At 51.5% G+C, this 14,962-nt stretch overlaps 1 protein-coding gene and 1 non-coding gene across 3 annotated transcripts; one reads left to right on the top strand and one right to left on the bottom strand.

Annotated features, from left to right (window-relative positions):
- Positions 1-7,243: 7,243 nt before the first annotated feature.
- TRNAC-GCA lies at positions 7,244-7,315 on the top strand. The gene has a single exon. It is a non-coding gene; the product is annotated as a tRNA-Cys (tRNA).
- A 2,960-nt stretch (positions 7,316-10,275) lies between these two features.
- ADRB3 (adrenoceptor beta 3) lies at positions 10,276-13,019 on the bottom strand. Of its 2 annotated transcripts, XM_027529974.1 has the most exons (3): positions 11,662-13,019; positions 11,116-11,177; positions 10,276-10,932 (listed from the first exon to the last, which is right to left on the bottom strand). In XM_027529974.1, exons 1-2 carry the CDS (start codon positions 12,930-12,932, stop codon positions 11,132-11,134), a joined length of 1,317 nt encoding a protein of 438 aa, XP_027385775.1. In that variant the 5' UTR covers positions 12,933-13,019; the 3' UTR covers positions 10,276-10,932; positions 11,116-11,131. The 2 variants fall into 2 exon arrangements, with proteins under 2 accessions (XP_027385775.1, XP_027385776.1); XM_027529975.1 differs by lacking the exon at positions 11,116-11,177.
- Positions 13,020-14,962: the final 1,943 nt, after the last annotated feature.

Raw genomic sequence — 14,962 nt, forward strand, 5'->3', positions numbered from 1 at the left:
GTCTCCTCCCTAGTGAAGTCACTTAGTCGTGTCCAACTCTTTGCGACCCCATGGACTGTAGCCCACCTGGCTCCTCTGTCCATGGGATTTTCCAGGCAAGAATACTGGAGTGGGTTGCCATTTCCTTCTCCAGGGGATCTTCCCAACCCAGGGATCAAACCCAGGTCTTCCACATTGTAGGCAGATGCTTTACCATCTGAACCACCAGGGAAGCCTAGTCACTGTTCGGCTCCTCCCTAGCAACTCAGAAATGAAAACTGTAGTGAAATGGGTTCTTTAGTTCCTAATTTTCTTAAAAGATGGGGGAGGAGTCACAGAATGACTGGTCATTCTCTTAGGCGTGAAGGATGGAGGCTGGGATGCTCTTCCTGGACCAAGCAGACAAGAGGCTCCCAGAGTCCTTTGGAGAAGAGCAGACCACAGCAGATCTTAGGACCTTCCAGAGCTCAGAGTCCCATTGTATTCTGGTCTCTGATAGGAAATCTTTAAATACAGGACCAGAACTGGATTCGTTTTTTGTTGTGTAACAAATTACCACAAAGCAGCTCAGAGCAACACACTTCTTTTTCTTTTTTCTTTCTTTTTTTTGAGGGGAGCCACAACTTACCACATGCAGGATCTTAGTTCCCCCCGACTATGGATCAAAACCGTGCCCCTTGCAGTGGAAGCATGAAGTCTTAACAACTGGACTGCTACGGAAGTCCCAGCACACATTTATTATCTCAGTTTCCATGGGTCAGGGATCTGGGTCTCCTGCTCAGGGTCTCAGCAGGCTACAGTGATGGTGTTGGCCAGGGATGCAGTCTTATCTAAGACACAGGGTCCTCTTCCAGGCTCACAGGGAACCCATTTCCTTGTAGCTGTAGAACTCATGGTGGTGGGCTTCCTCGAGGCCAGCAGGAGTGTCTCTCTTCTATCTTTGACCTTATCTTAAAGGGCTCACCTGATTAAGTCGGGCCCACCCAAGATCATCTCCCTTTCTGCGAAGTCAAATGATTAGGGACCTTAATTACATCTTCAAAATCCCTTCCCATCTGCCATATAATATAACATAATCACAACAATCACATCCCATCACCTTTGCCATTTTCTGTTTGTTAGAAGCAAGTTATGCCCCCACCCACATTCACGGGGGAGGGATTATGCAAGGACATGGGTGTTTGGAGGTCATCAGAAGCTTCTGGAGAGAACAGTCCTTCCATGAGAGGTGATTGGGTTGGATGATAATTTCGCAAGATCAGAACTCTGTAGAGTTTACAAGGATCTCTCACTTTAATGGGATGAACAGTAACCCCCCTCCCCCAACAAAAGATACGCCACCCAGAACCTCAGAATGCGACCTTATTTGGAAGAAGGGTCTTTGCTGACATAATTAAGGCAAAGATCTTGAGATGAGATCATCCTGGTTTAGAACAGGCCCCAAATCCAAGTCTGATCTGTCTCTTACAAAGTCAGATCTGTGTCTTTAAAAGAGAGAAGGAGAGGCCACACAAGGACACAGGGAAAGTGATATAAGAGGTAGACATCAAAATGATGTATCTGTAAATCAACAAAAGCCAAGAATTGCTGTAGCCCGGGGCCTGGAACAGAGTCTCCTAGGGGGTTCTCTAGAAGGAACTAGCCCTGTCTACTTGATTTCAGATGTCCGGCCTCCAGAACTGTAAGAAAATAAATCTCTGTTGTCTTAAGTGACCATGGTTGTGGTCATATGTTGTGGTCGTCTCGGGAAACGAACACACTCATGGATCATTGTCCCCGTATGAATCAATGTCAAGGAGATGGACTTGGGGGCCACAGGCGTAATACAAACTCAGACTTTATGGAGATGCCAGTTCCCAGAGATCAGAAGTGCCCTAGGGGTGCCAAAGCAAGAGAGCATTGTAAGCCAAGCCACATTCATTACAGAAGGTAGGAGATGCCCATTCATTGTTCTATCTTGTAGTCTCCCTTCACTGATGAATGTGTTTGATTCAGATGATGTTTAAAAAAAAAAAAGGCTAAAACAGCTGCAGCTTAAACAAGATAGAAGTTTATTTCTCTTTAAGAGTTGGTGATGGACAGGGAAGCCTTGCGTGCTACAGTCCTTGGGGTTGCAAAGAGTCAGACACGACTGAGTGACTGAACTGAACTGAAGAGTCCTAAACATAAGCTATGGTTTTTCCAGTGGTCATGTATGGATGTGAGAGTTGGACTGTGAAGAAAGCTGAGCACCAAAGAATTGATGCTTTTGAACTGTGGTGTTGGAGAAGACTCTTGAGAGTCCCTTGGACTGCAAGGAGATCCAACCAGTCCATTCTGAAGGAGATCAGCCCTGGGATTTCTTTGGAAGGAATGATGCTAAAGCTGAAACTCCAGTACTTTGGCCACCTCATGTGAAGAGTTGACTCACTGGAAAAGACTCTGATGCTGGGAGGGATTGGGGGCAGGAGGAGAAGGGGATGACAGAGGATGAGATGGCTGGATGGCATCACTGACTTGATGGACATGAGTCTTAGTGAACTCCGGGTGTTGGTGATGGACAGGGAGGCCTGGTGTGCTGCGATTCATGGGGTCACAAAGAGTCGGACATGACTGAGTGACTGAACTGAACTGAAACATAAGCAATTTAGGACTAAAATGGTAACTTCACACTGTGGGACCCACAGGCTCCCCATGACTGGTTCTTCTGTCATCAGCAATATATGGTTTCCATCTCATGACCCAACACGGCTACTTCAGTCCTTACCATCACGCCTGCATTCCAGCCAGTTGGAAAGGGGCAATCAAATGTGGAGGATATACCTTTTCCCTTTAAGACCCAGAAGCTTCACACTTCATTCAACTAGAATTTAGTCACTTAGTCACAGCAGGCTGCAGGGGAAGCTCCAATGCGTTTTTAGGTAGGCCATGTGCCTGGTAAAACTTAGGTGTTCTGTTACTCAAGGAAGGAAAGGAGAATGGACAGCAAATTCTGCCAACAGGAGAAAACAAACACAAGGTCTGACTTGATGAGGCCTGTGATCAGTCGTGTCCGACTCTTTGCAGCCCTGTGGCCTGTAGCCCACCAGGCTCCTCTGTCCATGGGATTCTCCAGGCAAGAATACTGGAGTGGGTTGCCATTTCCTCCTCCAGGGGATCTTCCCCACCCAGGGATTGAATCCCTGTCTCTTGCATCTCCTGCACTGGCAGGGAGATTCTTTACCTTTGAGCCACCTGGGAATCTCCTGACTCGATGAATCACCTCTCAAATCTGGGACCCAGAGAAAAGGCTTAGAAGAACCCCACCGCCCTTCATTATAGATGAAATAGCCTGCGAAATGTGGGTTCGAAACAGCAGGAATAAGATGAGCATGCAGAGGCTGGAGTGAGAGTGTTCCTCCTTCCCCATTACACCCTCAGCTGTGGGTTGAATTGTGCCCCCCGAAAAGATATGCTGAAGTCCTAACCCCCAGAACTTGGGCATGTGACCTTATTTGGAGGTAGGGTCTTTGTACATGTAGTCAAGTTAAAATGAAGTCACACAGAATCAAGCTGGACCCCGATCCAGTGGCTGGTGTCCTTACAAGAGGAGGGAACTTTGGTCACAGACACTCACAGTGGGAGAAGGCCAGGTGAAGATGGAGGCAGATGTCGCCCTGCGGCAGCTACAAGCAAACAACACCCAGGAAGCTGGAGACAAAAAGGGCCTTCCCCCAGTGCCTTACCTTAGTCTTAGACCTCTAGCCTCTAGAAATGTGACGATACCTTTCTGTTTGGGATAATTCATTATGGAAGGTTTAACAAACTAAAATACCATCTCCCTCTTCTGGCTCTTTAGGGCCCCGTCCTCATGAAGATACCATAAGGCACTGACACCTGGAAGTGTCCTCACTCTTAAACCTTCCACCCATCATTTTTTTTTCTTTTTGGCCACGCCACACAGCATGTGAGATCTCAGTTCCTCGTTCAGTTCAGTTCAGTCGCTCAGTCGTGTCTGACTCTTTGCGACCCCATGGACTGCAGCACACTAGGCTTCCCTGTCCATCACCAACTCCTGGAGCTTGCTCAAACTCATGTCCATCAAGTCGGCGATTCCAACCATCTCATCCTCTGTCATTCCTAAACCAGGGATCAAACCTAGGCCCCCTGCAGTGGAAGCTCAGAGTCCTAACCACTGGACAGCCAGGGAAGTCCCTCTCTGTCCTTAAAATTAGCTCATTATAGAGACTTCCCTGGTAGTCCAGTGGCTAAGACTCTGCACTCCCAATGCAGGATTCCCAGGCTTGATCCCTGGTCAGGGAACTAGATCCCATATGCCACAGCTAAGACTCAGTGCAGCCAAATAAGTAAATAAAACTGTTTTTGAAAAAAAAATTAGATCATTATAAATGCTGCAACCCAAAGATAGGGTGAGCCAAACCATGACCAAACGATCAGGCACAGGCTAGACCAGGGTCCGAACGTGAAAAGAGGGCCAGAGGGGGAGGTATACAGTGAAATGGGTGTGACACCAGCGGGATCACTGACACCTGAGGTGGGGGTGAACCTGCAGAAGGAAGACCAGGCAGGACACACCCACAGTGACCAAAGGTCAGTGAGTCCAGGATCTGGGCTGTCGATGGAAGCAGGACCAAACAAGGGCTGCAGCCAGGAGCCCTGGGACTGAAGCCAGGAGCCCTGGGACTAGTCGGAGCCCCACACTCAAACGACACCCCTTACAACTGGAAGGACCCTTTCAGTTTCCAAATCTTTTCACATACAGTCTCTCATCTGAGCTTCAAAACCAGTCTGCAAGAATTGAGTAGAGCAATTATATCATCTCCATTTGATTCACAGGCCAAGAGAGAGGCTAAGTCCCTTGTTCTGTGTGACTGATGGTGAACAGTCAGTGCAAAGAAAGTGAACTTGGGAGTCTGGTAGACTGGGTTAAAAGCAGCACAGCAAGCTCTTTGATTTCTACACAGCTGTATTTTTTCCTTTTTTGTCACTGCAAGGTAACATTTGGAGAGCACCTCTTGCAAGGTTGGTATATTTATTGGTACTCCTAAAAAAGGTCACTTCCATCCTTATTTGTTTTTTCCAGCTCCAAATGCCATGCAATTTACACTGAAAACACAGTATTGCCAAGTAATCTTGGCTACTTACAATTCATCTTGCTAGAGATCAGTTGCTTCATTTTATCAAGAAAGTGAAGTTGCTCGGTCATGTCCAGCTCTTTGTGACCCCATGGACTGTAGCCTACCAGGCTCTTCCATCCATGGGATTTTCCAGGCAAGAATACTCGAGTGGGTTGCCATTTCCTTCTCCAAGGGATCTTCTCCACCCAGGGATCAAACCCAGGTCTCCTGCGTTATAGGCAGACGCTTGACTGTCTGAGCCACCAGGGAAGTCTCATTTTATCAAAGGACTGGGCTAAACCATTTCCAGTTGAGCTATTTCAAATCCTAAAAGATGATGCTGTTAAAATGCTGCACTCAATATGCCATCAAATTTGGAAAACTCAGCAGTGGTCACAGGACTGGAAAGGGCATTTTTCATTTCAATCCCAAAGAAAGGCAATGCCATAGAATGCTCAAACTACCGCACAATTGCACTCATCTCACTTGCTAGCAAAGTTATGCTCAAAATTCTCCAACTGAGGCTTCAACAGTACATGAACCAAGAACTTTCAGATGTTCAAGTTGGATTTAGAAAAGGCAGAGGAACCAGAGATCAAATTGCCAACATCTGTTGGATCACAGAAAAGCAAGAGAGTTCCAGAAAAACATCTACTTCTACCAAAGCCTTTGACTGTATGGATCAAAACAAACTGTGGAAAATTCTTAAAGAGATGGGAATAGCAGACAACCTTACCTGCCTCCTGAGAAATCTGTATGCAGGTCAGGAAGCAACAGTTAGAAATGGACATGGAACAACAGACTGGTTCCAAATTGGGAAAGGAGTACATCAAGGCTGTATATTGTCACCTTGCTTATTTAACTTATATGCAGAGTACACCATGCAAATTGCTGGGCTGGATGAAACACAAGCTGGAATCAAGATTGCCGGAGAGATATCAATAACCTCAGATACGCAGAGACACCACCCTTATGGCAGAAAGCAAAGAGGAACTGAAGAGCTTCTTTTTTTTTTTTTTTTTTTTTGAAGAGCTTCTTGATGAAAGTGAAAGAGGAGAGTGAAAAGGCTGGCTTAAAACTCAAAATTCAAAAAACAAAGATCCATCACTTCATGGCAAATAGATGGGGAAACAATGGAAACAGTGAGAGACTTTATTTTCTTGGGCTCCAAAATCACTGCAGATGGTGACTGCAGCCATGAAATTAAAAGGCACTTGCTCCTTGGAAGAAAAGCTATGACCAACCTAGACAGCCTATCAAAAAGCAGAGACATTAACTTTGCCGACAAAGGTCCCTGTAGTTGAAGCTATGGTTTTTCCAGTAATCATGTACAGATGTGGGAATTGGACTATAAAGAAAGCTGAGCACAGAAGAATTGATGCTTTTGAACAGTGGTGTTGGAGAAGACTCTTGAGAATCCCTTGGACTGTAAGGAGATCAAACCAGTCAATCCTAAAGGAAAGCAGTCCTCAATATTCATTGGAAGGACTGATGCTGAAGCTGAAACTCCAATACTTTGGCCACCTGATGCAAAGAACAGACTCATTGGAATAAGACCCTGATGCTGGGAAAGATTGAAGGTGGGAGGAGAAGGGGATGAGGATGAGATGGTTGGATGGCATCACCAACTCGACGGACATGAGTTTGAGCAAGCTCCGGGAGTTGGTGATGCACAGGGAAGCCTGGTATGCTGAAGTTCATAGGGTTGTAAAGAGTCAGACACGACTGAGCAATTCAAGTGAACTGAAACCATATCCATTTATTGAAACTTACTTATTTGGGGCCACACCACGGGCATGCGAGATCTTACTTCCCTGACCAGGGATCCAATCAGGGCCCCCTGCAGTGGAAGTGCGCAGTCTTAACCACCAGACCGCCAGGGAATTCCCCTGACCAAACCGCTTCTAGGGTCGCTTCAAGTTTTTCCAGCTCAGGCCAGCTTGTAAACTCGGTCTACACCTGTTGTACTTCAAACAGCCATCAGGGGGCGCTTCGCACCGCTTATGCCTTGAACGGAGCACAGCCGCTTGCAGAAACGCTGAAGAGGCAAAGCTCTGCCTAGGGCTTCCCAGAGGTTGATGAGAGCCAGCCATCCCAGTCACCTTCATTCCCCTTCTAAAGGCAAGAATGAAGAGAAAAATTTATCCTCCGTTTACTTTATAGAGGCTTCCCTAGTGGCTCAGAGGGTAAAGCGTCTGCCTGCAACGCAGGAGACCCAGGTTCGATCCCTGGGTCGGGAAGATCCCCTGGAGAAGGAAACGGCAACCCACTCCAGTATTCTTGCCTGGAGAATCCCATGGACAGAGGAGCCTGGTGGGCTACAGTGCACGGGGTCGCAAAGAGTTGGACACGACCGAGCGACTTCACTTTCACTTTCTTTCACTTACTTTATAGATGGGGAAACTGAGGAATGCGTTTTGATTTTCTTTCATCCCGTAATAGGATGAACTATGAAAAAGCCGATGGCTTTCTGGAGTTGCTGCTAATCAAACAGTTTCACATCACACCTCAACTACTCACTAGCTGGCCTAAGGCAGACTATCCCCAGGGGGTTTGGCAGGGGGCTAGGGAGGCCATTGGCAGGTCTGTACAGCCTCTGCCAACTCCCGCTTCTCCGCTGGACAGACACACAAACACAGACATACTGCCCCTGCCCAGGGATCTGAGAAGGGAGCCTACATCTCTGGCTTTTAGGATGGAGCCATAAAGGGCACCATTTCCATGGCCTTTACCTGTGCCCGCAGGCCGAGAGAAAGAAACTGCTAGACGCCGTAAAGGCTGAGGAATGAAGCTGGTGTGGAATGTTCATCCCGTGACTGCCCACGAGGACCACAGACTGCATTTACCACTGTTCCCCAGAACAGGGGTCCCCAGCCTCTGGTATCTAAGGTCTGACTATCTGAGGTGGAGCCGATGTAATAATAATGGAAATAAAATGTACAATACATGTAATGCACCTGAGTCATCCCGAAATAACCACACACACCTCCCCCCCGACCAACCACCACTTTGTGAAAAAGTGGTCTTCCATGAAACCAGTCCCTGGTGCCAAAAAGGTTAGGGACTCTGCCGCTAGTGGTAAGGAACCCACCTGCCAATGCAGGGACATAAGAGACGTGGGTTCGATCCTTGGGTCAGGAAGATCTGCCGGAGGAAAGCATGGCAACCCACTCCAGTATTCTTGCCTGGAGAATCCCATGGACAGAGGAACGTGGTGGGCTACAGTCCATGGGGTCGCAAAGAGTCGGACACGATTGAAGCAACTTAGCACACGTGCACATCACAGAAGAACCTACCACGGGAGAGTCCTAGGAAAGCGTGTTATCAACAACACCCTCCCCCTAACTCTGCCTGCTCCTCAGCGGTCTCAGAGGTTGCAGAAGGCAGGTTCCCTCTGAAAAAGCCAGTCACTCCTCATCCCGTTTCCTCCCACCTTGTCCCTTCTGCTCAGGCAGAGCCAACGGTTCCATGGACCCTTTTTCCCTCACTGGTCCCAGGTGGTGCCGTGGTAAAGCATCCACCTGCCATTGCAAGAGATGCAGGTTTGATCCCTGAGTCAGAAAGATCACCTGGAGGAGGAAAGAGCAAACCACTCCAGTATTCCTGCCTAGAAAATTCCAGAGGAACCTGGAGGGCTATACAGTTCATGGGGTCGCAAAGAGTCAGGCACCACTGAGCACACACCACCACTAGCACCATCTGCAAGTCTTCACATCTCTAGGTTCAGACGATGGTTGTTTGTCTTCCCCAGTTCAAGTGCTCCGGGCCCGTGCTACAGAGAGCAACCCACTCAACATCCAAGGGTATAAATCTCCCTTGGCCTGACACCTGACAGCAAGTTGCTGGAGAAATGACCGGAGTGGCTGGCTGCCTCTCCACCTGTCAGACACAGTGGTGACAATTGGCAGACGGAGTCCACAGCTCCAGCGCAAGTCTAAACACTCCAGAGGAACCTGACAGCTGGCACACGGGTGCGTATCGAGTAAGACTCAAGCCCTGTGAGCTCCTGGATGGCGTTCAAGGACCATTCTACAAACCAGAGCACCCTCCCACCCCCAAATCATTCTTCTCCCCCGCCTAGCACCCTGGCACCGACTGGACAACTTCCCTCAGCGATGTTGGGAAAATATCCAGAGATGGGGAGAGAGAAGAGGCCCTCTTACTTATGCTCAGGCTAAAGCGAGACTTCCTTCTCCACTAAAGGTTCAACAGTTGAGTCTTTGCCAAGAAACCTTCCACACCTCAGACACCAGAGACCTCGTACTGCTGAGTGAAGGAGAAAGTCATCTTTGGTATGCAAACATCCTAAGAAATAAAACCTGGACTCCTAGACAGAAGAAAGCAGCTAAGGCCAGGACCAGTTCACAGGGAACACCCATATGTGGAAATCCACTGAGCTTATCCTCAGGGCCGATCAAAGTTTTATAACCCTGGAGCCCCTGAAGGTAGCCAATGCATTGTATGCTGCCGTCACCCAGCTCGTTCAACTTTTACTGATTTACTGGCTCTCCCGTAAATCAGCCTGGACAATGGTCTCTGCTCACGGAGTCTAAATAAGAACTCACAAATGACCTGGGGGGTTTCCATAGAAATTTTCTTTCCCTGGAAACTGCCTGATAAGATTCATAAAATTGGAATAAGGGGGGAAAAATATTATCAAGGAGCTCAAACTTGGAACTCCAGTTTTAGTTCAAGAAGATAATACAGATTTCTGCTGCCCAGGAAAGGGAGTGGGAAGGTAGAGGTTAATAGAGGTTATGGAAAGGATAAGAAATGTCAGAATATATTTATAACCCAAGAACATCTGCCCAACACAAACAATGGTCTGTGCCGCCACACACACGTACAGCACAGGACAAAACTGGTTCCTGGTGGCAGCGGGATGTTATGAATCCACCTCTGGCTTGTAGCGCAAGAGCTCCATGTGCCCTGATCCCTGGCACAGCAAACCCCACCCTCCTGCGGGCACTTCAGTGAATCCCGAGGGCAGAACGGCCTCCAGGGTGGGGAGATCGGAGTGTCAAAGGCTCAAACTCTGCCTCCTTCACCCCAAAAGACTTTTCATTCTTTGTTTCAAGAGGATCAAGAAGAAAGGGACAAGGATTAGGCCTAATTTATTGCCTCTGTCACAGAGGCAGCTCTATGAAAGGATTAAGTGGATTACACAGAGAAAACAAAGGGAGAGAAAGAGGGCGATGGATAAACTGCATTCAGTAACATTTATTAATTTGATTTCAAAAGGAAAAGGGACCCATTCTAATGGTTCACCTTCCCAGGAAACCAGGAGCGCCCCCCCACCCCCACCCCAAAGGCTAAAGTAAAGTCCTGAAAATGCTGTGAGGTAGGTGTGTCTACAGTGAGGAAGCCAGGGACAGAAGCCCAAACCGTGACCTTCCCCACCTTCCTCTTCTCAGCCTGGGCCTCCAGCACCCCGGTGGGTTCCTCAGGGTCTGGGCGGCAGAAGGAACAGAATGAAGGTGCCCGCCTTGCCCCTGCGCACACAGCACCCGAGTGGGACAGGTGCGGGTCCCGGGGCTAAACGCAGCCCAGCTCCTGCCCGGGCACCTGGGCATGGGAAACCAGACGCGGGAGCTGCTGAGGTAGCGGTGAAGTTCAGGGCTGGGGTGTAGAAAACTTCTCTCAGAAAGAGAGCGAAAACCCACTTGGTAAGGATTTCCCCTCCCCAGTCAGCCTCGCGCCTCCTCCCAGGACCCAGTCGTCAGGCTGGGGAGGGCAGAGTTTTCCAGCTGGGAAACTCCACGGGGCTCATTCTGAACCGAGGCCGGCCAGAGGCTTTCCAAAGTTTCCGGATCAATGGAGTTGTTTCTTCAAGGCCTAAGAAAGTCCGCAGGAAGCCCTGAAAAAACGGAGATAACAGTACCTTGGGGTGAGGGGGCAAAGGGTGGGAACGAGGGTTGGGGGTGGGGGGGGGGGCCGTTGGTCAGGGACCTTGGGAAGCCCCTCTGGGATCCACCGAGCCATAAAGCCCACCCCCAACTCCAACCCGACCCGCTTCTACTGGGGAAGAATTTGCACTCACAGCTTCCTCAGCCCGCCTAGCCTTCATTCCGGAAGCGAATCCTCACCTTCAGGGCTATCAGACTTTTCAAAGAAACCAGAACTAAGCCCGAAGGCTTGGGGACGGGCGCGGGGGTGGGGTGGGGTGGGGTGGGGGATGGGGGGTTGCCCTCTAGTCTTCTCGGCAAGTCAAAGCCAGCCCGCGAGGTGGTAAGAAATTTGGGCAGAGAAAGAACTAAGCTAGCAAACCAAAACTAGAGCTGACCGGTCGAGCCGGGGGCCCTCCCCACCGCGGCACCTTCGGGCGCACTGTTGTTCCTGGGCTGGAGAACCACCCGGCCGCCTCCTTTGCTTCCACCGCCCCCCTCGCCCCGCCCTGGCAGGGTGGGTAGGAAACGGGAAAGGAAAGGGCTCTGGGTTCCACTTTGATTCCCTACTCTGTGCCCCCCTTCTCTTGATTGCAAAGACCCTCCTCAGCCCCATCTTCTCCTCCCGAACCCCGAACTCAAAAAAAATTGACCAGCGGAGATACAGAAAGCTTCCTGATCCCTTCGCCTCGATTACCTACCCGTCGAGCTGTGGGGGCTGCATGGGGCCAGCGGGGCTGGTCAGGGCCGTGGGGGCGCCGGAGGGGGCTCGGGGCGGGGAGGCAGCGGCGAGGTGCTCCTCCGGCCGGCAGCGACACAGCAGGCGGCGGAAGGCGCTCCGAAAGTCCGGGCTGCGGCAGTAGATGAGCGGGTTGAAGGCAGAGTTGGCATAGCCCAGCCAGTTAAGGGCGAGGAAAGTGGGGCCGGACACCAGAGAGGGGCCCCCGAGGGCGCGCACCACGTTGACCACAAAGAAAGGCAACCAGCAGAGAGTGAAGGTTCCCATGATGAGCCCCAAGGTGCGCAGGGCGCGGTGTTCCCGCAGAGGCAGAAGGCGCGCCGGCCGCCGGCCGTAGGAGGGCACCCCCGCGGGCGAGGCGCACGGCCCCGCCAGGCCAGGGGATCCGGAGCGAGAAGGAGCCGGCGGAGACTCCTCTGGCGGGAAGCGACCCAGCTCCCGGCGCAGCAAGCGCAGCTGGCGCGTGGCCACCACGAAAACTCGTGCGTAGACGAAGAGCATCACCAGGAGCGGAAGATAGAACGAGACCGAGGAGGAGAGCAGCGCGTAGGGCATGTTGGAGGCGAAGGTGCAGCAGCGCGGGTTGGAGTGGCAACGCTGCGCCTCGGCATCGGCCCCGATGCGCCACCATTTGCTCATGATGGGCGCAAACGACACCGCGGCGGACACCACCCACACCAGGACCACGGCTGCTAGGGCGCGGCGTTTGGTGACCAGCGCGCCGTAGCGCAGCGGGTTGGTCACGGCCAGGTAGCGGTCCACCGCCAGGGCGCACAGGGTTTCGATGCTGGCGGTCACACACAGCACGTCCACCGAGGTCCACAGCTCGCAACCGGTGACGCCCAGGGGCCAGTGGCCGGTCAGCGCCAACGTGGCCCCCGGGGGCACGACCAGGAGCCCCACCACCAGGTCGGCTGTGGCCAGCGAAGTCACGAACACGTTGGTCATGGTCTGGAGTCTCGGCGTCCGGGCGATGGCCACGATTACCAGCAGGTTGCCTCCCACGGTGGCCAGCACCGCTAGCGCCAACAGCGCCCCCGCCAGCGCCACCGCCCAGGGCACCCCTGGCAGCCCACTCGCGTTGGCAGTATTGGGTGCCAGGGTGGGGATATCTGGCCACGGGGTCAGAGAGCTGTTCCCAGGAGGCCACGGAGCCATCCCCGCGTCGCGCGTGGGGCGGGAAGGAATGAGGGAAAGGGTCTCCCAGCTCACCCTGCTCAGCGGCGGGGGCATCGGGGCGTGGGAGCGATTTCCCTGGCCTGGGCCATCTTCCCCAGTTTGACCGGCCGAGAACGCACAGTCTCCCCGCCACCCCCACCCCTTGGGTGCCACCGCTGGGGAGGGGATGGGGGTGGGGGGGTGGCGGCTCTTAAAGGGGCCGCGGCCAATAGGCTCCACGCTGGGCCTCCGGAGCGGGAATCGAGCCGTGGGGACTGAAGCCAGATGGACGCCCGCCTTTCCTATTAGTCAAACCCCCAGTAAGATTCGTAAGAGTAAAGTCACGCCGTGTGTTTTCTGCTACGACGTGCCCCTCTCCTGCCGTGACAGCTCCCCGCTCTCTGGCGGCACTGGCTTTCTGGAACTCTGTACCAATTTCCCGGGAAGGTCCGGGAGCATTGCTCGGGGAAGGAAGAGCCCCCGCCCCCTTACCGCTTAGGAGGGAAAGGTAACCCCCTGGAGGCAAAGGAAAGGACCCACAGCAGCCCCTCCTCCACGCAGGCATCCTCCCCTGAGACTCTGTAAGTCATAGAGGACACCGGCTTCTTCCGTCTTCTCCCAAGACCTCCTTCCATGAGATCTGGCCTCTACCCTTCTATTCACTTACCTCCCCTGTCATTCTAGTCTTACTTTTCTTTCTCTTTCTTTTTTCCCTTTTCAGCTACTGGAAGAAAAAAAAAATCTTCCATTTTCCAGGAGTCTTTATGATTGCCTGCTCATTTGAGTTTGGATTTGACCTCTGAACTGAGCCCAGGATGCTAGGAGTTTCCATTTCTCTGTTTTCCCCACTCCATGTTGCCCCTTCCCCACACTTTCCACGGAGAAAACTTCTAGATGCACCCCTTCTCTTAAAATGCTTCTCTTATAACGACTGCTGAAAATGAATGAATGGGGATTTCTCTGGTGGTACAGTCGATACCCTGGTAGCTCAGATGGTAAAGAATCTGCCTGCAATGCGGGAGTCCCGAGTTCGATCTCTGGGTCGGGAAGATCCCCTGGAGAAGGAAATGGCAACCCACTCCAGTATTGTTGCCTGGAAAATCCCATGGACAGAGGAGCCTGGCAGGCTACAGTCCATCGGGTCACAAAGAGTTGGACACGACTGAGGGACTAACACACACAGTGGATAAGAATCTGCCTACCAATGCAAGGTATGCAAGTTCGATCCCTGGTCCGGGCAGATTTCCCCATGCAGGCAACTAAGCCCCTGGGCTGCAACTTTTGAGCCCATGCTCTGGAGTCCATGAGAGACAGCTAATGAGCCCCTGTGGTACAACGACTGAGCCCAAGTACTGCACCAAGCCACCATAATGAGGAGCCTGTGCACGGCAAGGAACAGTAGCTCATGCTCACCACAACTAGAGAAAGCCCAGCAGCAATGAAGACTCAGCACAGCCAAAAGTAAAGAAGGAAGGCGACTTCCTCGGTGGTTCAGTGGCTAAGACTCCACACTCCCAATGGAAGGGAGCCCAGGTTCGATCCCTGATGAGGGAACTAGATCCCACCTGCCACGACTGAGACCCAGGGAAGACATAAAAAGAACCAATGGCTTCCAGGTTGAGTCTTATCCACCATCACTCCCAGCTCTCCACAAATCTTCCATCACTGTGGCAAAGTCTTCTCTACTTCCCTGAAGATTTTATTCATGAACTTTTAAAAATTAGAAGACACTGAGGTGAGGACTTCACACATGGCATCTCGGAGTGTGTGGCACCGCAGGCCTGGCACTTGAATGCCTGCTGGAGTCTCTCCTACAATGACATCAAAGGTTCCCGGAACCTAAGAAGCCCAGGGCCTCCTCCCCCACCTCCCCTCCCCCAGACCGAAGACTGGTTCTCAGCCAAGCTCTGTCTCTAAGCCAGTTCCTCTCAAACTGGGTGTGGGGAGATGAAGCTGAAAAACACGCCCCTAGGTTAAAGTTGAAGGGCAGGAAGATCTGATACCCTTATTAAATCCTACCAGAACCTGATCCTCGAGCCATCTTGCTTCCTCTCCAGAAACAATGGGAGAAAAGGGGGAAAATATGATGGAAAAAGCCTCCAGGG

Source organism: Bos indicus x Bos taurus, chromosome 27 (genome assembly GCF_003369695.1).
Source record: "Bos indicus x Bos taurus breed Angus x Brahman F1 hybrid chromosome 27, Bos_hybrid_MaternalHap_v2.0, whole genome shotgun sequence".
NCBI lineage: Eukaryota > Metazoa > Chordata > Mammalia > Artiodactyla > Bovidae > Bos > Bos indicus x Bos taurus.